Here is a 21,584-nt window from a genome sequence, read left to right as displayed (position 1 = left end):
GCCCCCTCCGATGGCGAAATTAAGTAAGGTTCCAGGATGGAGATAAAGTATGTAAAGTTTACTTGGTGAGAATAGTTATTACCTTTGTCCAAAGATTGATGGGGGTATTTATAAGGAGAGAGACCAAGATATTTCGAGGAGATCTTTCCCCCTTATCCCCAAGCCTGGGCGTCATTAAATGGTGGACAGGGGTATGGTGGTGAGGTGACAGGTGAATCGAGGATGGGAGGTGTATTAAATGATCCATTCCCATCACTAGTGTATAAGAATGGAGAATGAAGGGTATGGCGACACCTGGTTTTGGATGGGAGATGTATTAAATGATCCCCTCACCTGCCAGGATGTTTTACCAGGCAGATAATGTGATTGATCTGACCCGTACTTATTCAGGTTTTGCTTGAGTACTTTGGGTTGCACACGACTCTATCATGGTCAGCTCGGTTACTGTTCGGCCCGAGTGTTGATTTACCGTTCATCACTTAAAACATGGGAAACCCTCATCACTTTGGTTGGGTCGGTGCCTAGTTCGTCGAGATGGGTTATGGCCACGTGGTGACTTGTGATAGGCTCAGCTCACTATGACATTTTGAGGAGTTAACAATAATAATCCCACATATTAGGAAAAATACTCTATGGGACAAGACCTAAAGCAAACTATATAAAGAAAAGAAAATCACACGAAGGTTTCAGAAGCACTAGAGATAGATGGAAGAATTTAGTATCTAAAGAACACAACAAAATCCACAACCCTTTTTGTAGCCCAAGTATCAAAACAGCTCGCTAGCCTCCTCAAAAAGTTTGGGAGCATGAACTGTTGTTCATCATTGGTGGCTGAAATTCTCATTATCTTGACTGGTAAACTACTTGTTCGATCAGGTCATGACTTGTCCCGTGTGCATCAATCACTTGAATCACATACATGCATGCATGTGCTAATGTCCCCCAGATATTAAAAGCCTACCTGATCATAACCCTCGACCAATATATGACGGTACACTAACCACATGTATTATCACAATCATACTTTATAATTAAGGTAAAAACGATAACCTAAAGTTTAGAGAATGGTTTTGATCTTTTAACACATTGTTGGAACCCTTTTATTTTATATGAAGATGATAGTATTTTATTAATAATGAGGGAAAGAAGTATTAAAAATTGAAGAATTATGCGAGTATCTCTAAAAAAAAGCTGGTGTGAATTAATATAATTACACCTGCTGCATTAACTAGCTAGGGCAGGATACAGCTGCAGTGGAATAGGATGGCATGGTATCAATATTTCTTCCATCTCTTTCGTCATGTTGGTTGGAAATCGCTTTCTACAATTGCACAATCTAATGTGCTTTTATTGATTAGTTTTCGCTTGAAAAAACTGGAAAGCTCCATCCACTTGATCAATATACATGTCAAATCTAATCTAATCAAAAACCTTGAAATTGTTATTGAAATTTTCTTTAAAAAATATTATGCTAAACTCCGGTATAAAAATATAAAGTAAAAACTCAACTTGAACAAATGCAAGATGACTTTGTTAAATTCAAAGAGACGGGAAGGTTTTATCACAAAAGACCTCGATATTATTAGTAATAGAACTATTCATTATATTTTGTATTTTATTTAGTCAAGTTTTCGATGTGGGACTCATATTCTTTAACACGCCCCCTTATGTGAGACTACCATATAGTGGACCACACGCATAGCCAAGTCAACATCGGAGTCAATCATTCAAGCCCAACATATGAGCACCGAGTATTGGGTAAAGGGTATGGGTAAACATTCAAGCCCAATATGTGAACACCACATTCAAGCTCTGATACCATGTTAAATTTAGAGAGACGGGCCAGCGGCCCACTACTAACAACACCGATATTGTCTTCAACTTAACCATCTACAAAGCCCAGTAGATGTGAAATTTTATCACAAAAGGTCTCGGTATTATTAGTAGTAAAACAATTCATTATATTTTATATTTTATTTAGTCAAATTTCCGATATAGGACTCATATTCTTGAACAGACTTTTTTAGATTGTCAATAACAGTTGTGAAAAATAAAACAAAAATGCATAATTTGGGTTTTGAAAATTCTCCTAAAGCCAGCAGATTGGTGCTGGTGCAGAATTAATTGCACCATAAATGCATTAAACTATAGTGTGACCCGATTTCTAAACATAAGATGACTCAAGTCAAGAGTAGCAGCGCAAATCAACTTAAAATCATGTATTAATTTGACATATCACCACCTCCTATGGTTGCAGTAGGTTATAATATAAGTATATATTTATTGATAATATTTTTTAAAAATTAAAAAAAACAAACTACGTCGTGCACATGTCGTCCACATGTACAAAATGTACCATGTGCTGTCCTCAAGTGTGTGCTTAAAAGTGTACAAACAGGCCGTTATCGAATCACAGTCAAGGTAAAGGAATGACATGAACATTTTAGCACCCACTTCTTCATCAAGGGGCCCACCAAACCAACAGTAGAAAGGCTCTTTACTTTTCCACATATTTTGCACGTCCTTCACCTATATATTTCAGGCCCCATTGCCTCTTTCTTTGGCTAAAACATTTGTGAGTTTGTTTTCTGTAGTATTTAGAATGTTGAAGCTTGTGGTAGTGTTTTGGGCACTGGTAGGGGCCTCGGTGTTAGGGGCAGGACAAGCCAATGATAGCTACCAAATTTATGTTCAAAAGGAATGCAGCTTTACTAGATATCCCAGCATATGTGTTCAAACCATGATGGGGTCTAGTTTAGGGCATGAACAACAACATGTTGATATAATGTTGGCTCTTGCAAACAAGACCATATCTGAGACCATGTTGGCCACCTCCAAGTTTGTCAACTTCAGCTCCCAATTCAAATTGGGAGGCGAACTTGGAGCCCGTGAAGCTCAACGTGTTCATTCCGTCAAAGGTAGTAGTCATACTGTAAATCTAAACATTAATATGTGTGCACAAAACATGCTCCGATTCATAGTGTAGAAACGTAAGTATTTGTCTGTGAATGCAAGCCTTTTTCACCATATGTTGATGAATATGTATGCAGACTATTATTGTGAAGAGCTCATGAACATGTCCTTGAAGCGGCTAGACCAATCCCTATTGGCACTCAAACAATCTCCAAGGAAAAACAAGCATGACATCCAAGCATGGCTCAGTGCTGCGTTGACCTTCCAAGACACTTGCAAAGACTACGCTTCTGGTCAAATTTCCAAGCGCATCAACAACGCTTCTCAGTTGGTAAGTAACCTATTAGCTCTTGTCAACCGTATCACAAGTAACCATACAACAACGGTCACAAATCACCGTAGTGTTGACCGAGGGCTTTTTGCCAAATGGGTATCGCAAAGGGACCGGAAACTACTTCAGGCAACCACCATAAAAGCTGATGCCGTGGTTGCCAAAGATGGATCGGGTGACTACAAAACTGTATCGGAAGCCGTCAATGCAGCTTCCGGGGGCCGGTTTGTGATTTATGTAAAGGCAGGGGTTTATGAGGAGAAGATTCACACTAAAAAAGATGGTATTACGTTGATAGGAGATGGAAAATATTCCACTATTATTACTGGGGATGATAGCGTTGCCAAAGGTGCCTCCATGCCTGGCTCAGCTACTTTCAGTTAGTACTCTCTCTCTCACTCTTCCATAATATTCCTGTCAAATGATATATGATAATAATTCGTTCACTTTAACATTGGGCCAGTCTTAATGTCATGTATAATTTAGGGGTCTTATCACGTCTATATTGTTGGCAAAATGATATATGATAATAATTCATTCACTTTAACATTGGGCCAGTCTTAATGTCATGTATAATTTAGGGGTAAATTTATCTTATCATGTGTATATTGCTAGACTGTGAATCTTAACCACACATTCAAACAAAGTCAATGACTACTAATGGCTTCACAGTTTGGCAACACAAACATTTTATGCCACCGCATACTGTCTGGCAAGAGAACATTTCTTTATAGTTTAGTAAATAAAATTTGGTGAGTCCAGCATTGCGAGTCTTATGAAGGGTAAAATCCACATTTTCGAATTAACTAATCACATCACATGTCAATTGAAATGTCTTATTAAACATTTAAAATTGACCCTAATAATTAAAGTTGTAATTAGTACTTGTCACACAGCGTCATAAAATAATGTGTTATTCACCTCTATATCTTCATCCAGATTTTGGATGATAATTGAATTGTGCATATAATGTTTATTATTGGTTTGATCAATTGCCAAAAACATTGTGTAATGTTTCTTCCTGGTTTGCATGGCATGGGCAGCCGTAACAGGAGATGGGTTCATTGCTAGGGATATAGGGTTCCAAAACACAGCAGGCCCTCAAGGAAAGCAAGCCTTGGCTCTATACATCTCTTCTGATCGCTCAGTTCTCTACAGGTGTAGCATTGTTGGCTACCAAGACACTCTCTATGCCTATGCCCTCCGTCAGTTCTACAGAGAATGTGACATCTATGGCACAATAGACTTCATCTTTGGCAACGCTGCAGCTGTGTTTCAGAGTTGTGATCTGGTGCTACGCAGGCACAAGGGCTACAATGCAATTCTGGCAAATGGTAGGTCTGATCCTGGACAAAAAACTGGGTTCTCGGTCCAAAACTGTAGGATCATACCCAGCTCGGACTTCTCTCCAGTTAAGCATTCCTACAGCTCGTATTTGGGGAGGCCATGGAAGCAATACTCTAGAGCCATCGTCATGGAATCAACCATAGACGACGTGATTGCACCCCAAGGCTGGGTGGAATGGCCTGGGGCTGGAGGATCCAGCCTCAAGACACTGTACTTTGCGGAGTATGCGAATGGGGGGCCGGGGGCCAGATTGAGCAAAAGGGTGCAATGGCCTGGGTTTCATGTGATTGGAGCTGATGAGGCTGTTGAGTTTACTGTTTCTAATTTTATTGCTGGGACTTCATGGCTGCCTTCTACTGGAGTCACTTTCGTTTCTGGCCTCCATTGATTGGGATGAAAAGGATGTGTTACCCGAATCTAATGTGAAGAGGTGGACATCGAAGTTCTCATGCACCACATGTAACCTTAAAGTCATGTACCAAAGTTCAAGCATATGCATCTTTTTAAGCTTATAACCCTACGTTTTTATATTTTGGGCTTGTCCAATATAGATTCCTATATTTTCTATTTCCTAGACATATACCCATCACTCTATAAATTTATGTGTAAAACCCAATTTCAAATTTAAATGACCAGCAGGATATAATAGATCGTAGTATTTTTATGTTTTTACATCGTTGCCACTAAACTTCATATTTTATTTATAATTTATTTCAAGTATTTCATTAACTGCCATAATAGTAATTAATATACTCCCTATTAATAGCATATCAATCACCCCATTTCTTATAGTTGTCATTCCCTCTCACATCTCGCCCCCTAAAATTGCAAACAAACAAAAAAATCTGTAAATTACATATCCAATAATGTACCTATGAAAATTATAATATAAATATATACATATAAAATATAGGTATCCAATAAATTACATATAAATTACATATCCAATAATGTACCTATGAAAAATAGGTACATTATTAGAGGAAAAAAATAGGTACATTATTAGAGGAAAAAAATAGGTAAGTTATTTGAAGAGAGAAAATAGGTTCATTTAAAAAAATTACTTTTAATAAAACAAATAATAGGTACTTTATTCAGAGAAAAAAGGCTATATTATTTATAGAAAAAAAATAGGTACATTATTTAGATATATAATAGGTACTTTATTCGTAGTACGTATGTTATTCAAATGGTAGGTACATACGTATGTTATTCAAATGGTAGGTACATTGGATGTCATATAATACCTAAATCCTAATTGTAAGTACGTACATTAAAATTAATGTAGGTATATTGGATGTCGTATAATGTAGGTATATTGGAATAGATAATTATGTACACTTTTCATACTAGGTAAATTATATTTTTCATAAAACAAACAAGTAATAGGTAAATTATTTTTTCAACATAATTAGTATGTATAGTTTTATTCATAAACAATTATAAAGTGGATTATTAGTCATGTATACTTCATAAAAAGAAAATAACATAAACATTTTATTAAACAAACCGATTACCCAAATTTGAATTTATTGTTAAATTTTTTTAAAATGTTTCAAAATTAATTCCTACATCCATTACAACCATTTGGAGATCTTTCCAAATTCAACATCTGTCATTATATACAATCCCATTAAAAACTGTTTCCATATTGATTCCTACATTAATATACAAAATGCAATAATGGCTTAGTTGGGGGTATTTTTGGAATCTGAAAAGTATAATAAATCAGATTTTATGCTTAATTAGGTAACTTGCTGAGTTGAATCCTAGTCATGGGTTTTTACTTATACAAATTGGGTATTATTTATAGGAACAAAAAGTGAAGGGTTTTAGGTACGGCGAATTGAATTTGAAGGGTGTAAGCCAAATTTACTATTATATTTTTATTGGCTAGTGATGATATCACTTTTACATAATTAATTGCTCATATATGTTAATAAGTTTGGTTACTATCATAAACCCTACACGCTTGAGCAATTAATTTTCGTTTGAGTGTCTTAATTAAATTTTTCCAGAGCCTAAGGCCCATCTTTTTTATAATTAAATATTATGTATTACCTATATAATATTTAATTCCCAAATCGTATTTGAGGCTTCTACTTGGCCCAACTTCCAATTACTCCCACACTTATAAAGACTCCGCATTTTCTTCTTTCTACCAATGTAGGACAAAAGTCTTTGAATTTCATTCAAACTTCCAAAAAATAGCAATAAACAAGCCTACATTTAGTTTTTCGTAAATTCAAAGACATTTCTAGCATTTCATGGAAGAATTTGTAAAAGATTTATGTAATGGCCCCCCAACTAAGTTATTCGCACTCTTGGGGGGGCACGGGCACCCCCGTCTATTTAAAGCAACTCCACCCATTTGCCCCTTGCCATGGCAAAAGGGGGGGTTAGGGCAACCACTATTCACGTGAATAGTGGTTGCTCTTGCAAATAGTATTGTGTATTTCCATCCGTTGTCATGACAAAGGGCAATTACTATTTATTTTTTGTTTTTTTCACAAATTTTTTTACATCAATAATTAGTTTGGATAATATTTTCGGATAAGATTTTCGGGTTCCTACGTGTCAAGACTATTCATAATCGGATAAAATTTCTGGATAAGATTTTTGGGTTCAAATTTCAAATGAATTTCAAAATTCAAAATTTAGATAAATTTTTTGGTTCAAATTTCGAATGAATTTCAAAATTCAAAATTCAGATAAATTTGGGTTCAAATTTCGGATGAATTTCAAATTTCAGATAAATTTCAAATTTCAAATTTCAGATAAGATTGTCATCCTATCAAATCAAGCCACGTGGCATCTCTATATGGCCAAAATTTTCTATAAAACTAGAGGCTGAGCTCATTACCTCTCACACCACATCTTTCTATATTTTCATTTATCAGAGTTTAGAATTCATACTCCATTCTCAATGGAAGATTTGAGGAAATGCTTGGAGAGGCAAGAGCGAGAAACAAATGAAAGAAGCCGTAGACGAGCTGAAAGGCAAAGGTTGCATAGAGAAGAAGATGAACCAGTTGTCATAGCAATAGCTTTGCTGGATGAAGAGAACCAAGGTCGTCGCTGTAGTTCACAAATCGGCCGTGGCCCGAATGTGGACAGACATAGGCATTCTCGGGGTAAGAATCTTTTGAAAGATTATTTTATCACAACTTCTTTGTACTATGATGTTGATTTTCGAATGCGATATAGAATGCAACCTCATTTGTTCAATAAAGTCATACATGATATTTGCAATTATAATGCATACTTTGTTCAAAAGTGTGATGTTGCTGGGATTTTGGGACTTCTTCAGGAGCAAAAGCTTACAATGTTATACGAATGTTGGCGTATGGTTCATCTGCTGATCAGGTGGATGAGATTGCTCGGATGGAGTAATCCACTACGTTGGAGGCCTTGATAAGATTTTGTGATGCAGTCGAAACACTGTACACTAGGAACTACATGCACAGACCTACTCCCAGGGACCTCTAACGGCTTCTACAAAAGCCGAAGCTCGAGGATTTTCAGGAATGATTGGTAGCATCGATTGCATGCACTGACAATGGAAGAATTGCCCAACTGCTTGGCAAGGAGATTACGACAATAGAAAAGGCCAAAAAAGTATTATCCTTGAAGTTGTTGCTGACTTCGATACATAGGTTTGGCATGCCTTCTTTGAAGTTGGAATATCCCAAAATAACCTCAACGTGCTGGGTCAATCCCCAGTCTTCAATGATGTTTTGAGAGGTCAAGGCCCCAATATCACATATCAAGTCAATAATACAGTATACCAGATAAGGTATTATCTAGCTGACGGCATCTACCTGAGGTGGACCACATTTGTCAAATCCATTCTAAATCCTCGATCCCATAAGCAAAAATTATTTGCTTCATATCAAGAAGGATACATGAAAGATGTCGAAAGGTGTTTTGGTATCCTTCAAGCTCGGTGGTTGATTATTCGAGGTGTGGCCTGTATGTTTGATGAGGAGGTCCTCAGAAGCATTATGATGACTTGCATCATCCTTCATAATATGATTGTGGAGGATGAGTATGATTATGATGCTGCAAAGGTCTACGAACCGGATCCCATGAACATGACCTTGACACGAATTTATGAAAGGCCCATGGGGCCAAGTGGAGAACCATTTGAACCGGATTCGTTGGTTAGGGATGGTCGTTTCATGACCCGTCTGGTAAATTGATATACATAGATGCAATCGTCGTATATTCATGAAAGGCGTCAACTTGACTTGATGAAGCATCTATGGGCTGTGAAAGGCAATGACGGTGAATGATGAAGCATAGATGCTTTGGTTATGTTTGATTTAGTTATGCTTTGGTTGTGTTGTATTTTTTTATTTTTTATTTTAATGGTTTGGTTGTGGTTTGTTTTTATTATTGTGCTTTGGTTGTAGTTTATTTTTTATTTTTTATTATGCTTTGGTTGTGGGTTTTCCTTTTAATTATGTTTTCTTTGATGTATGAAATATGTTGAATAAAAAAGCATTTTATTGAATGCTTTGTTTATTAAATAAAGAAAGCCAATACAAGTCATTAAAAATTACTACTACTAAAATAAAATACATGAATTACAACAACTTTAATACAAAACATGAAAAATACAAATAAATAAAAGCTACGCCAACTAATTTAATGGTTTTCATCATTTAACCAATCTGTGTTGCTAGGCCCATCGTGTCACGGAAAAGTCTTCTTCTCATAACATCCCTCCGTTCTAGCTTCCAAAATTGTTTTATTTCAGGGGACATATGACTTGTATCCATGACCATGGTTTCCCGATCTTTCTTGTCAATGATTTCTTTGCGCAAAAACTCCGTTTCTTGTATATATTCTACTCGAATTGCCATTTCGTTCTCTTGGTGTTTCCGTTCCATTTCAATTCTTATGGCGCTCTGCCTTTCGATCAATGGGCCTTGGCTCCTTTTCGATGGGTGAGTCTTGACTCATAGGGGAATCGAGAGGTGAATCCGATGTTGTTGAATCATGAAGTGACGTCTCGTTTAACATAACGACGGGACCCGTGTGAATAATTCTGAAGTGTTTGCAATTTTTCACCACCTCCCAATATTCATGATGGTTGAAAGTTTTTTTGTCTTGCCCAGTTGCACCAAACCACATCTGTGCTTGAATCATCTATTAACAAAAAATATATAATGGAAATGCAACAAATATTTAAAATATATTGGATATGCAAGTAACATAAAAAATAATAATGAAAATGCAATTAACCTTACAAATATATTGGAAATGCAACAAATATTAACAAAATATTATTTATGCAAGAAATATTAAGAAACAATTGGAAATGCAAGAAATATTAACAAAATATTGAAAATGCAAGAAATATTAACAAAATATTGAAAATGCAAGAAACATTAAAAAATATATATATATTAGGACATTAAACTTAATAAAACGAAAATTACAAAATACTTACCTCGCTACTAAGATTTTCCCCGCTTCTATGGTTGTCCCTCACTTTTGCCAAGACATCTCTCCATTTTGCCAACTCTTTATTGAGAATTTTCCACCTACTAGACAATGTCATTTCCGTACGAGTCGACCCTGGAATTCTTTCACAAAATTCGGCAAGCATTTTTTTCCACATATGACAAAATTTCATCTCATTGCCTAACACGGGTCAATGACAAACTTGAAGCCAAGCCTCAGACAAGGAAACATCTTCCATGGTGCTCCATGCCCCTCTGGTTTTGATAGAAGAGGCCATAAAAATAAGAAATAAAAATACAATTTGAAAGAGAGGAAAATGTTGAGTAAAAAATGAATAATAGTAGAAGTAGAAGAAAATGTATGAGGATTGGTGTTGAAAGTGAATGGGTATTGATAGATATTTATAGAAAAAAAAATTCAGAATTTTTTGGTTTTCTTAAAAAAATTTGATTTTTTTCATAATTTTATTGCCAAAAAAAGCCAGCTGTTGGATTGGAGGAGGAGAAGCAAATCGGGCGCTCGGTCTTGACACTGTCTTATGCCGTTGGAGATTGCGCAGGGGCTAACGTCCGCGAGTTCAAATTTTTTACCGCACGCGCCAACAATAAAAAATTCAAACCGCGATGACGCGCATGATGTCATCCCCTCGGGCTCGAGCTCGAGCGAAATTGGCCTTAGGGCCAGCCTGTCTTCGTGGGTCCCACTCCTAACCCGAGCAAGACTGGCCAGCTGGAAGCTTGTTTTTCGCGCAGCCCGCCCCTAGCCTCGGGCTTGGGCTGAACTGTGGAATGGCTCTTATAGCTGTGACATTTAGGCTGAGATGGTTGTATGATGAATTGGATTTACAGGGGCCAAGAGCACATTTCCTTTCAGAAGAAAGTTGTGATCCAGCCCATATCGATAGGGTAGAGCCTTTTTCAGTAAGCTTCCCCGGCAAGCTGTGTGTACTTTGGCGCCCCTAAAACGCTTTTGAAAATATCAGTTCTCTCCTTCTTCCCCATTGTCTCATCTCGTGTTCTGTTTCTCCTTCTGTGTTTTGGGATCAGTTGTGGTGTAGGAGCATACGTTGTGGTCGTGGAGGTACTATTTAGCGAAGGCATGGAGCAACAGAGCAACCAGAAGACGGCCCAACAACAAGATGAACACGAAGAAATGCAGCACGGCCCTGTCCCCGTTGAACAACTTCAGGTAACCCATTTCAAATTTACGCTCATTTCGAACAATTCAGCGGCTTCTCCAAATGGGTTCATCTTCAATATGCTTCCAATGGTTTATCATGTTTAGATTCGTCTGTTCCCTTCAAAATCGAAGAAAGGGTTTTTCTTTTTCTCTGAATTGGGTTCGAATTTCTGCAAATTGTTGTTCAAGATTCTATATTTCATATGGGTTCTGCAATTTATTCTCGTTTTGACCATCGTACGATGAAATCCAATAGTGTTATCATTTTACTTTTAATTATCAGTCTTGGGTTTTGTTCTTTACCTGCAATGCGAAACCCTAGCCAACGGCCTATCTCTTTCTGGTTTTGATAGTCGTATGGGTTTGGTTTGTTACAGATCAGTTCATCCCGGTGGAGATGAAATTTATAATCTGGATTGCGTATTTTCACTGACCAATGATATTTCTATCAAAGTAGCAATCTTTCTTTAATTGATGATGGAATGTTTTTATTTTTTCAAATAAAGACGTCAGGTATAGCTTCCATTGATGTAAAGAAGCTTAAAGACGCGGGTCTTTGCACAGTTGAAGCTGTTGCATACTCTCCAAGAAAGGATCTTCTGCTGATCAAAGGAATCAGCGAAGCTAAAGTTGACAAGATCATTGAAGCAGGTATGTCATTCATTGTTATCTAATTTTCTTGTTTTCCCATTATTTTTATATGTGAAGCTATTCACTATTTGCGATAATTTGATATCCCATTGCCTGGCTTGTTTCATTTCATTGACAGCATCCAAACTTGTGCCTTTGGGTTTTACTAGTGCTAGTCAGCTCCATGCTCAGAGACTCGAAATCATTCAGATTACTTCCGGATCAAGAGAACTTGATAAGATATTGGAGGGTCAGTTCCCACTGTTCTTCTTTTTTTAACCAAGACTTGTCTCCAATTTCAAGAACTTGCAAGTTCTTAGATTTGAGTCCTTGTTTTACCAATAGGAATGTAATACTTTAAACTTCAGTTGATAGTTCTGTGGTATCAAAGTTTCCACATGGTTTTCTTCCGACAGGAGGAATCGAGACTGGATCTATTACTGAGATATATGGTGAGTTCCGTTCTGGAAAGACCCAGCTGTGTCACACGCTTTGTGTCACTTGCCAAGTAAGTGACTTTCTTTTCTCTTTAACATGTTGTGCTGGTACAGAAACCACCGAACTACAACCTATAATTTCAATTCACTATAGTGCACTTCTGATTCATTTTGATGTTTCAGCTCCCATTGGATCAAGGAGGTGGTGAGGGAAAAGCAATGTACATTGATGCTGAGGGTACATTCAGGCCACAGAGACTCTTACAGATAGCAGAGAGGTTTGATATAAATATTTTGAGGTGAACTTGCTGTTGTGATTTATGTATGCTAGATGGTCAATGGTGTTGTTGGTACAGGTTTGGACTCAATGGTGCTGATGTCTTGGAGAATGTGGCATATGCTAGAGCTTATAACACGGACCATCAGTCAAGGCTCTTGCTTGAAGCAGCTTCCATGATGGTAGAAACAAGGTGTAACACTTTATCAATTTTTTTCTCTTGTCTCGTATAGAGATTTGTTAATTATCATGAATCAAGGTCTGTCGTGAACCTCTCGGTTCTAGTTATGCGCTTGTTTAGAGTTTGGTCTAGTCTTCAACTTTTTAGGTTAAGACTAATTATTTAACGGATGTCTCTGTAGGTTTGCTCTCATGATAGTAGATAGTGCTACAGCCCTCTACAGAACAGATTTCTCAGGAAGAGGAGAACTTTCAGCCCGGCAAATGCATCTTGCAAAGTTTCTACGGAGCCTACAGAAGTTAGCAGATGAGGTTAAATTTTTTACAGCTTCACTTATAAAACATACTCAGACCTCCTAGTTTAGCTTTGTTATTTATTGGTATTTCCCTTTTTGTACACTGCAGTTTGGTGTGGCTGTTGTTATCACAAATCAAGTAGTTGCACAAGTGGATGGTTCTGCAATCTTTGCCGGCCCTCAAGTTAAGCCTATTGGTGGTAACATCATGGCGCATGCTTCCACAACAAGGTTTGTCCTTCTAACTTCATTCTCTACCTTCCTCCCAGAACAAATTACTCTTGTGTTAGCATTTCTAGTCACTTATCTCTTCTTATGATAGGCTTGCTGTCCGGAAAGGAAGAGGCGAGGAGCGGATCTGTAAAGTAATAAGTTCTCCTTGTCTGGCTGAGGCCGAAGCACGGTTTCAGATCTCTCCGGAAGGTGTCACTGATGTCAAGGACTAATACACTTCAGCTTTTGCTGAAACTTTTGCAACATCTTGTTCATGTATTCTTGTTGTTTCTTGTAAAGGGTCTGCAAGGAACCTAGCAAAAATGTCGCAAGTTTGTAATTGTTTTTTGTCTACAGTTGTATTCAATATTTGAATAGTTTGTCAAAAGTTTATAAAATTTTCTAGTATGTTTTTTCCCCCATTTTGTCTGGTTATTTCACTCATTTTAATGGTTTTGTAATGGAAATATAGACCTATTGCATGAAGCACTTGTACAGTTCAAAATTCAGAACCGTGGTACAACTCAAGGGTAAAAAAACATTGCGTCACTAAAATTTTACTGCGACAAAGCAATGTTACAAACAGAAAGTAAAAGGTGAAAGAAGAGAGGCAAAAAGGACCAAGCAATTTCGCACCGTTTTCAACTGTTTTCCTTAACCGAAACGGCGTCGTCCTGATGCTAATACACACAAAGAGCTCGCGTTTAAATCTTGTTTATCGTTGAAAGCCGGTACAGAAGAAAAAGAGGAAGCGACTGGACTGAGAAATAAGCGTAGGCAATTGGGATGACGACAACCACAAGCGTTGTCTGAACTGTGAATTGTGAGAGCGAGAGCGACGAAGGTTGAAGAGATTAAGAATGGCAAGTAAGGCCAACCTTCCGAAATCTGGAGCCATTTCCAGGGCTACAACTTCGCTTCTAACTGGGAACAGGTGTTTGCTTCCTCTTCTTTCAATTTGGCACAGCCTCATTGCCCTAGATTCAAATTCACAATTTCAGTTCATGTACATCTGATTTTTCTCCAAAAATTTTCACTATAATTACACTTAGCAAGCTTCAGATCAGATCAGATCGGATCGGATCAGATCCTTTCGATATGGATTTTGATATAGTGCTTTCTTTCTTCGATCGCTCTGCAGAACACACCATTAACGGAGCAGCAGCAAGCGGCCATTGCAACCCTATCGCATTCCGTCGCAGAGCGACCCTTCCCTCCCAATTTGGTCAGATTATTTACAAATGCAAATTCATCTATTTATTTCTCTTCCATTGTCCTCACGATTTTATCTCCATAATAACATGATTTTTTTTTTCTTTTGCTTTAATTCTAGGGCCAGGACCGTACAGGACATCAAAATGCCCTGTCCGTCTCCACCAAGGACAGCTCCTTTGGCTCGGAACACTCTGTTGCTATAGAAGCCGTTCTCGTCAACACAAATCAGGTAATTTTCACCATCACATTCCTTTGTCTCTTCCAATTCAATGGCTATTTCACTGCAATTTAGCTTCTTCTACCTGCAGTTTTACAAATGGTTTACAGATCTTGAAGCCGCTTTGAAGTCGGAGGTTAGTACTCAATTTTCGCACCAGTACAGCTCCTTATGATTTAAGCAAGTGTGCATATGCGCTCATTGCACATCTTTTTTTGTTTTTTGTTTGTTTTGGGTTTTTCAACTTTTAAGACAGAGGAGAAGTATCGCCACTATGTAGACACTTTGACAGAGCGCATACAGACATGTGATGGTATACTTGGTCAGGTATTGGTTATATATCTATTAGTATCATTGAAGGCACTTTTGTTTTAGATTGTTATGCTTGTTTGAAATAGCTGGGCTTCATTCTATGCAGGTGGATGACACCCTAGACTTGTTTAATGAACTGCAACTTCAGCATCAGGCGGTAGCAACGAAGACTAAAACTCTTCATGATGCATGTGACAGACTGGTGGGATTTTCATTCTATTGTCACCTTTTTTCTTTGTTACACTTTCCTTGGTGTCATCTTAAACCACTGTTTGTGGTGCCTGAAAACTTGTTTAAAACTTGCTGTTTCTTCATTTCTCCTTTGCAGTTAATAGAGAAGCAACGACTGATTGAATTTTCAGAAGCACTCCGCAGTAAGCTGAACTACTTCGATGAATTGGAGAATGTAAGGTTTGAATGCTACCTTAACTAGAATAATATTCCTTTGTTGAGATTGTCGGGGGTTTATAAAAATAAAATATTTTTTTTCTGTGTTGAAGCTTTAAGTTTTCATGAATCTGCATAAGTCAGTTTCTTCTCAGTATGAATTTTCCTTTTCAGGCGTTACTTTGTAGTGTTGTTCAAACTTAAACTGAAGTATATATTTTGAATCTTTGTGCCAAGGATCTTACCTTCTTTGGTTTGTTTAGATTTGTAAGAAAATAACATGATGCACAAAGTCTGTATGTAATACCATCCAGAGTATATATATTTATATTCATCATATAAATATATCGTATACATAATTCATGTTTAAATCTTCAATTTTGTGCAGATTGCGACCAATTTTTATTCTCCAAACATGAATGTTCTAAATGAGAACTTTCTCCCTCTTCTCAAACGCCTTGATGATTGCATATCGTAAGTGGGATACCTTTATTATTTGTAATTCTATGCCTCAGACACTATTCCGTTAAACACTTGCAAATTTGTCAGTGATACTAGGAAACAATGAGCATTTAATAAGGATATATTATTAAGATTAAAACTTATTGTTTTCAAATGACTTGTTCCTACTATAGGTATGTTGAAAGCAATCCACAGTATGCAGAATCCAGTGTTTACCTACTCAAGTTTCGACAATTGCAGGTACAATTTGCCAGAGGTTTGATTAGGTGAATAGTATAGAACGGAGATTCATCTTCTTGTAAGATTTATTTTGACCTTCAGTAATATATAAATATACATGTTTTGGACAGTCTCGAGCTTTGGGCATGATTCGTTCTCATGTACTTTCAGTTCTCAAAGGTGCTTCTTCTCAGGTAAAGTTACCATATTGAACTGAGTTTCCATGAACACATCTTTCGTAGTTTCCTTCAGTATATACATGCATTAATGCATATTACACCACTTTGTATTATGTTCACTGTCTTGCATCAGGTACAGGCAGCTATCCGAAGTAGTGGGGGCAGCAAAGCATCTGTTTCTGAGGGTGTGGAAGCATCTGTTATATATGTCCGTTTCAAGGCAGCAGCAAGTGAGGTAACAGTAACCCCTTTCAGCTTGGAATGATCTATGGGATTAATTGAAATGTGGTTACTGCATTTAGCAGTCAGGGCCTGAAAGGCTGATTGCAAGTTGATCCTGGAAAACGTTTTTGCACTAGTATTTTTAATGTGCGAATGCAGTTCTGTGCATTAACTTTAAACTCATTTAAGTGTTGATGTCTAACAAATAGAATCTCTGCAGCTTAAGCCAGTGCTGGAGGAAATTGAAAGCAGATCATCAAGGAAAGAATATACTCAGATCCTGGCGGAATGCCACAAACTATATTGTGAACAGAGACTTTCCTTGGTGCGCTATATTTATTTATTTATTTTTAATTTTTGAAAAGGATCATGGTTGTTTACCATATTAGTTTATTCATTTTATCACTTTTATCTTGTCCCCCTTTTTGTCCAGGTAAGAGGTATAGTACATCAACGGATATCTGAATTTGCCAAGAAAGAGGCCTTGCCATCATTGACTAGATCTGGATGTGCATATCTAATGCAGGTAAGATATATATATATATATGTTACAAGGACGTTCATTGAAATAGACTCCTTTTAAAAAAACTGGCAATGAAGGACTTATAAATATAAACTGAGGATGGTATGATTCACCCTGTCCTAATTAAGGACAGCATAAGATATCTGTGATGTGTGATCTAATATGGTATGCAACTTACTGTCATTTATCAATTTATGCTGCATAGATATATTGAGTATGCTGTACGGTCACACTTGGTACAATTTAGCAATCTTTGGATTCCATGTCATAGTTGATGAGAGTGATCATTTTCTGTTTTTCTTTTATATTGGATCAAGGTTTTTCATTCTATTTTTCACTTTCAGAATATAATAAAATAATTCATGTTGTAGGACAATAAAGTTTCTATTGTAATTGAATTTGAAACTACTTATTTGCAGGTCTGTCAGCTTGAGCATCAACTTTTTGATCATTTTTTCCCATCTTCTGCAGAGGACGTTTCAAGTTTGGCTCCACTGATAGATCCTCTGTAGGTCTTCTTTTCTCTCTCCCTCTCTTTCTCTCTCTTGCTTTATTTAGAGGTGACGTGTAATAACTGGGGTAAGGCAATCTCTGTTAAATTACATGTGCCAGAGGCAAGTCAGGCTTGATTGGTTTCTGTCTTTTTGGCCTTGTCCCTTGTTAGGCTGTTACATTGTAAGGTGGAGGTTGGCTCTTTGATTGGTTTATGTGCACTTTAAACTATATAATAACCTCCTTATGGTGATAACTTAATGCAGGTCTACATATTTGTATGATACACTGCGGCCAAAACTTATTCATGAAACAAATGTTGATTTTCTTTGCGAACTTGTTGATATATTGAAAGTTGAAGTCCTAGGTGAACAGTTAAGTCGGAGGAGTGAATCATTAGCTGGTCTACGTCCTACACTAGAGAGAATTCTTGCAGATGTTCATGAACGGTTGACTTTCCGTGCTCGAACACATATTCGTGATGAGGTGATTCCTGTTCCTGGGAGTTATTGTTTGTTGATTTCATTTCATATGACAGCTGTTACCTCTTTGTTATCATAATTCTTTCAATTTACTTTGTCCACTTCCTTTTTTTTTCCTTCTTGATTGATGATAGTGGTGATTTTCTGTAACATTGCTTAATGTTTATTTCAGTAGGTTGTTCTAAATCTTGTTGGATATCTTTTACTATAAGAAGTAACACTTTTGACATCCTTGTTGAAACACTGGAACTTCTCAATTAAACAAATGGGAAATGGAAGGTGATCCTTTTCCTAAATGGTAGAATGAAATGAATGGAAATATTCATTTGTTTGAATATTGATTGAACTTGTTGATTCAATGGTCTGCTGTCTCATGTTGCTTGATTTTAATCTATGTCTTGCATCAATTTAATATCTAGCTTAAAATGAGAATGAGCTTGCAAAAACAAGTTTATTTTCCAGTGGAGACACAAGAGCTTACATGCTGTAGAAGGAAAAAGTAATTACATTTATTCTTAATTTTCTAATGATGTTTGGTCTTTCCCCAGTTCATTGTTTCCGGTTATCCACTTTTTAGCCGGCACTTCTACTTTATTTTTCCAGCATATCTTGTATATTTTACTTGACTAGCTACTTTTTTCCTTTTTTTTTTTTTTTTTTTCTATTTATTTATTTAAGATTTCTCTTGTTTCTTTTCAGATAGCAAATTATTTTCCTTTGGATGAAGACTTGGATTACCCTGCAAAGCTGGAAAGATCTGTGGCAGATAATCTTGAAACTACTTCTGTAAATTTTTTGTCATTTCCTTTTTTTTCTCTGACATAGAGTATATTTTTAGTTATGTATCTTGTCATCAAATTTGCCTAGTCCCTAAATTATATCTTATGGGACACCAGCACATGGCTTAATAATTCTGATATTCCATTATGTAATCTTCCATGCCCTCAATGAGTTACTTGTTCAGTCTGTTGATATTGGTAGTTCACTTATTGAAATATCCACAACCGAGGAACAAACTATGGGTTCTAGAGATGCCATTCAGTGACCCAAGAGTTTATTTATCACTTCTTTTGCCAAAGATATCCGTTAGGTTTGCAGTCTACCTCTAGGACACTAGTATGCCTTTGCCCATGTAAATATTTCCAAGCTGGTCATTTCTACTGTTAGCTCCAGTTCTGTGTCATTGTTGGCTGCTTTAATGGACTCACCTGTGATATTTTTTTTTTGTCAAACAGCAGGCTGATGAAAACCTAGTTTTCAAAACATGGTATCCACCTCTAGAGAAAACGATATCTTGCCTTTCAAAGTTGTATCGCTGTTTAGAACCAGGAGTTTTCACTGGTTTAGCACAGGTATTTAAGCCTTTGTACAGCCACCACATGTTATACTTGTCTTAAATAAATTCCCTTTATATTAATTTTGTTAAACAATTGACATTTTTTTTTTTTTGGTCTTTCAGGAAGTGGTTGAAGTGTGTTCAACATCTATCCAGGTGAATAGTTCTACACTAATTTTTTTTATAACTCTGCTGTCATATAAGTTATCCGTGTTTATAAAGATGCTGGGATTTGTCTTTTTCCTTTCATTTGCCAGAAAGCGAGCAAACTCATTGCAAGGAGATCATCACCAATGGATGGTCAGCTTTTCCTCATAAAGAATCTTCTTATCTTAAGGGAGCAGGTGATCCCTTATTTCTGCTGTATATATCATAAGTGGTTATTCTTTTACAAATGACCTATTAACACATTTATTTTGTCTTCACAGATTGCACCGTTCGATATTGAGTTTTCTGTCACACATAAGGAACTCGATTTCTCACACTTGCTGGTTAGTTCTTCCAAAGCTAAATTTGTCCTATCCAACTGCATTATATTTTTATTAGGGTTTCAAATAGCAGGGGAAATGGTGCATTGTTGTAGCATCCATTACATAGAGAAGTGGCCCAAAACCCACTAAGTGGAGCTAATTTATTCTTCTCAAATTACTCATAAGTTCTCTAGTTTAGGTTTCGTTTTTACCCAACCAGACAGGCATGTTTCATCAACCAAGATGTTTAGAATGTTTATGTGGTTTAGGTAACAATGCATCTTTTTTTTTTTTTTTTGAGAAAATGTAACAATGCATCATTAAAAGTTCCCTAAATGCCTGAAATTCGATGGAATGGAAATCTTAATATTTTTCAATCTCCTTGCGCAGGAGCATCTAAGACGAATTCTTAGAGGTCAAGCCTCTTTATTTGATTGGTCCAGGTCAACTTCACTGGCAAGGACCCTATCTCCCCGAGTTTTGGAAAGTCAAATAGATGCTAAGAAGGTATGTCAATTTTCCTTTCAATCTATGATTTCTTATTTCAGAGCAAGGTTTTGTTTTTATTTGTTGTCACTTTGGGGTTCATTTTCTGTGGATGCTTCATTATATTAACATAATTGGTCGTTACCTCACTTCCATTCATGCTAATGTACTTGCAGGAATTGGAGAAAAGCCTGAAAACCACTTGTGAGGAGTTCATAATGTCAGTCACTAAGCTGGTTGTGGATCCTATGCTTTCATTTGTTACCAAGGTTTGTGTTTGTCGCTTCTCCCTTAGTATCATGGCTGGAAAATTGTCTTGTATTTTCGACCTAATGAGAGACCAGACACTCTTTAAGTATACATGTAATAAACAAACAGAACGTTAGAATAAATTGCCTAATCATGTCTAAAAGATCTTCATTGTGCCTTTTCATAGGTCACAGCTGTGAAAGTTGCAATGTCATCTGGCAGCCAGAATCAAAAGGCAGAGTCGGTTATGGCCAAACCACTCAAAGATCAAGCTTTTGCAACTCCAGATAAGGTGGCTGAACTTGTTCAAAAGGTATGCATTTAAAATAATTGCTGTGGTGGAGAGCAATGTTTCACATCAAAATTGACATTGTTTGGGACACAGGACTTCACATATTAAAATTAAAATAAAGTAAATTATCCAGTCATAAGGTTCAACTAGAGCTAATCCCCGTAATGCATATCTGGAACAGGTGGCTGCTGCTATTCAGCAAGAGTTGCCAATAGTAATGACAAAGATGAAGCTTTATCTGCAGAACCCATCAACACGAACTATTCTATTCAAACCCATAAAGTAAGTACAAGATTCACATGTACAAGGCACAATTTTATGGTTTTCCACATGCACTCCTCGGACTGATTAATTTGATATCAATTATCTATATTCCTTTAGTAACATTGGGCACTGACGATTGGATGCTTTTAATTTGGATCTATGCATTGATAATATCTATCACGCCCAACATCTCAACAAGTTGCAAACTTTTTTTTTTCAATGCAGGACAAATATCGTGGAAGCTCATGTGCAAGTACAGTCCCTGCTAAAGGCCGAGTATACCCCTGAAGAGATACAAGGCATCATAAACATGCCTTCCATACAAGAACTTCAAGCACAACTGGATAATCTCCTTTAGAGTGTTTGTGAACCTAAACATTGTTCTTATTAGCTGGATGATCTAGAGGTTGTTATTGTTAGATTCGAAAAATGCTGCAATATTGAAACACTTTTTTTGGTGAAAGGACGAATATATGTATCAGTTTTGGCTTCAGATAATCGG

At 36.8% G+C, this 21,584-nt stretch overlaps 3 protein-coding genes across 4 annotated transcripts; all 3 read left to right on the top strand.

Moving 5' to 3' along the window:
* Nucleotides 1-2,570: 2,570 nt before the first annotated feature.
* Nucleotides 2,571-5,263, top strand: LOC103340505 (Plant invertase/pectin methylesterase inhibitor superfamily). Its single transcript, XM_008243925.2, has 3 exons — nt 2,571-2,918; nt 3,051-3,623; nt 4,288-5,263. Exons 1-3 carry the CDS (start codon nt 2,603-2,605, stop codon nt 4,977-4,979), a joined length of 1,581 nt encoding a protein of 526 aa, XP_008242147.2. The 5' UTR covers nt 2,571-2,602; the 3' UTR covers nt 4,980-5,263.
* Nucleotides 5,264-10,964: 5,701 nt separating this feature from the next.
* On the top strand, nt 10,965-13,692 carry RAD51 (RAS associated with diabetes protein 51). 2 transcript variants are annotated; one of them, XM_089043224.1, is made up of 10 exons: nt 10,965-10,983; nt 11,110-11,251; nt 11,749-11,893; nt 12,012-12,122; nt 12,289-12,380; nt 12,493-12,587; nt 12,666-12,779; nt 12,949-13,078; nt 13,172-13,293; nt 13,385-13,692. In XM_089043224.1, the coding sequence occupies exons 2-10, from the start codon at nt 11,162-11,164 to the stop codon at nt 13,506-13,508; spliced, it is 1,023 nt and encodes a 340-aa protein (XP_088899350.1). In that variant the 5' UTR covers nt 10,965-10,983; nt 11,110-11,161; the 3' UTR covers nt 13,509-13,692. The 2 variants fall into 2 exon arrangements, with proteins under 2 accessions (XP_088899350.1, XP_016651675.2); XM_016796189.2 differs by lacking the exon at nt 10,965-10,983 and having other exon boundaries at nt 11,010-11,251.
* Nucleotides 13,693-14,416: 724 nt separating this feature from the next.
* On the top strand, nt 14,417-21,104 carry LOC103340507 (sec34-like family protein). Its single transcript, XM_089042745.1, has 23 exons — nt 14,417-14,500; nt 14,609-14,719; nt 14,799-14,843; nt 14,960-15,034; nt 15,126-15,221; nt 15,348-15,425; nt 15,795-15,880; nt 16,042-16,108; nt 16,219-16,281; nt 16,400-16,501; nt 16,709-16,813; nt 16,922-17,014; nt 17,431-17,519; nt 17,770-17,989; nt 18,685-18,771; nt 19,221-19,337; nt 19,445-19,477; nt 19,579-19,665; nt 19,750-19,812; nt 20,182-20,298; nt 20,454-20,546; nt 20,714-20,839; nt 21,000-21,104. The coding sequence occupies exons 7-23, from the start codon at nt 15,822-15,824 to the stop codon at nt 21,102-21,104; spliced, it is 1,626 nt and encodes a 541-aa protein (XP_088898871.1). The 5' UTR covers nt 14,417-14,500; nt 14,609-14,719; nt 14,799-14,843; nt 14,960-15,034; nt 15,126-15,221; nt 15,348-15,425; nt 15,795-15,821.
* The last annotated feature ends 480 nt before the right edge of the window (nt 21,105-21,584 follow it).

The sequence above is a fragment of the Prunus mume genome, linkage group LG8 (assembly GCF_029339155.1).
Source record: "Prunus mume cultivar Tortuosa linkage group LG8, ASM2933915v1, whole genome shotgun sequence".
NCBI lineage: Eukaryota > Viridiplantae > Streptophyta > Magnoliopsida > Rosales > Rosaceae > Prunus > Prunus mume.
Note: the sequence above shows the minus strand (reverse complement) of the source record. Positions and strands in the feature narration are given on the sequence as shown.

Coding starts and splice junctions, on each gene's coding strand:
- LOC103340505 (XM_008243925.2), top strand. CDS start 2,603: ATGTTGAAGCTTGTGGTAGTGTTTTGGGCACTGGTAGGGGCCTCGGTG. Junction 2,919..3,050: donor ACGTGTTCATTCCGTCAAAG/GTAGTAGTCATA, acceptor ATATGTATGCAG/ACTATTATTGTGAAGAGCTC. Junction 3,624..4,287: donor GCCTGGCTCAGCTACTTTCA/GTTAGTACTCTC, acceptor TGGCATGGGCAG/CCGTAACAGGAGATGGGTTC.
- RAD51 (XM_089043224.1), top strand. CDS start 11,162: ATGGAGCAACAGAGCAACCAGAAGACGGCCCAACAACAAGATGAACAC. Junction 12,588..12,665: donor CTCTTACAGATAGCAGAGAG/GTTTGATATAAA, acceptor TTGTTGGTACAG/GTTTGGACTCAATGGTGCTG. Junction 13,294..13,384: donor GCGCATGCTTCCACAACAAG/GTTTGTCCTTCT, acceptor TTCTTATGATAG/GCTTGCTGTCCGGAAAGGAA.
- LOC103340507 (XM_089042745.1), top strand. CDS start 15,822: ATGAATGTTCTAAATGAGAACTTTCTCCCTCTTCTCAAACGCCTTGAT. Junction 15,881..16,041: donor CGCCTTGATGATTGCATATC/GTAAGTGGGATA, acceptor TTCCTACTATAG/GTATGTTGAAAGCAATCCAC. Junction 19,813..20,181: donor TCGATTTCTCACACTTGCTG/GTTAGTTCTTCC, acceptor CTCCTTGCGCAG/GAGCATCTAAGACGAATTCT.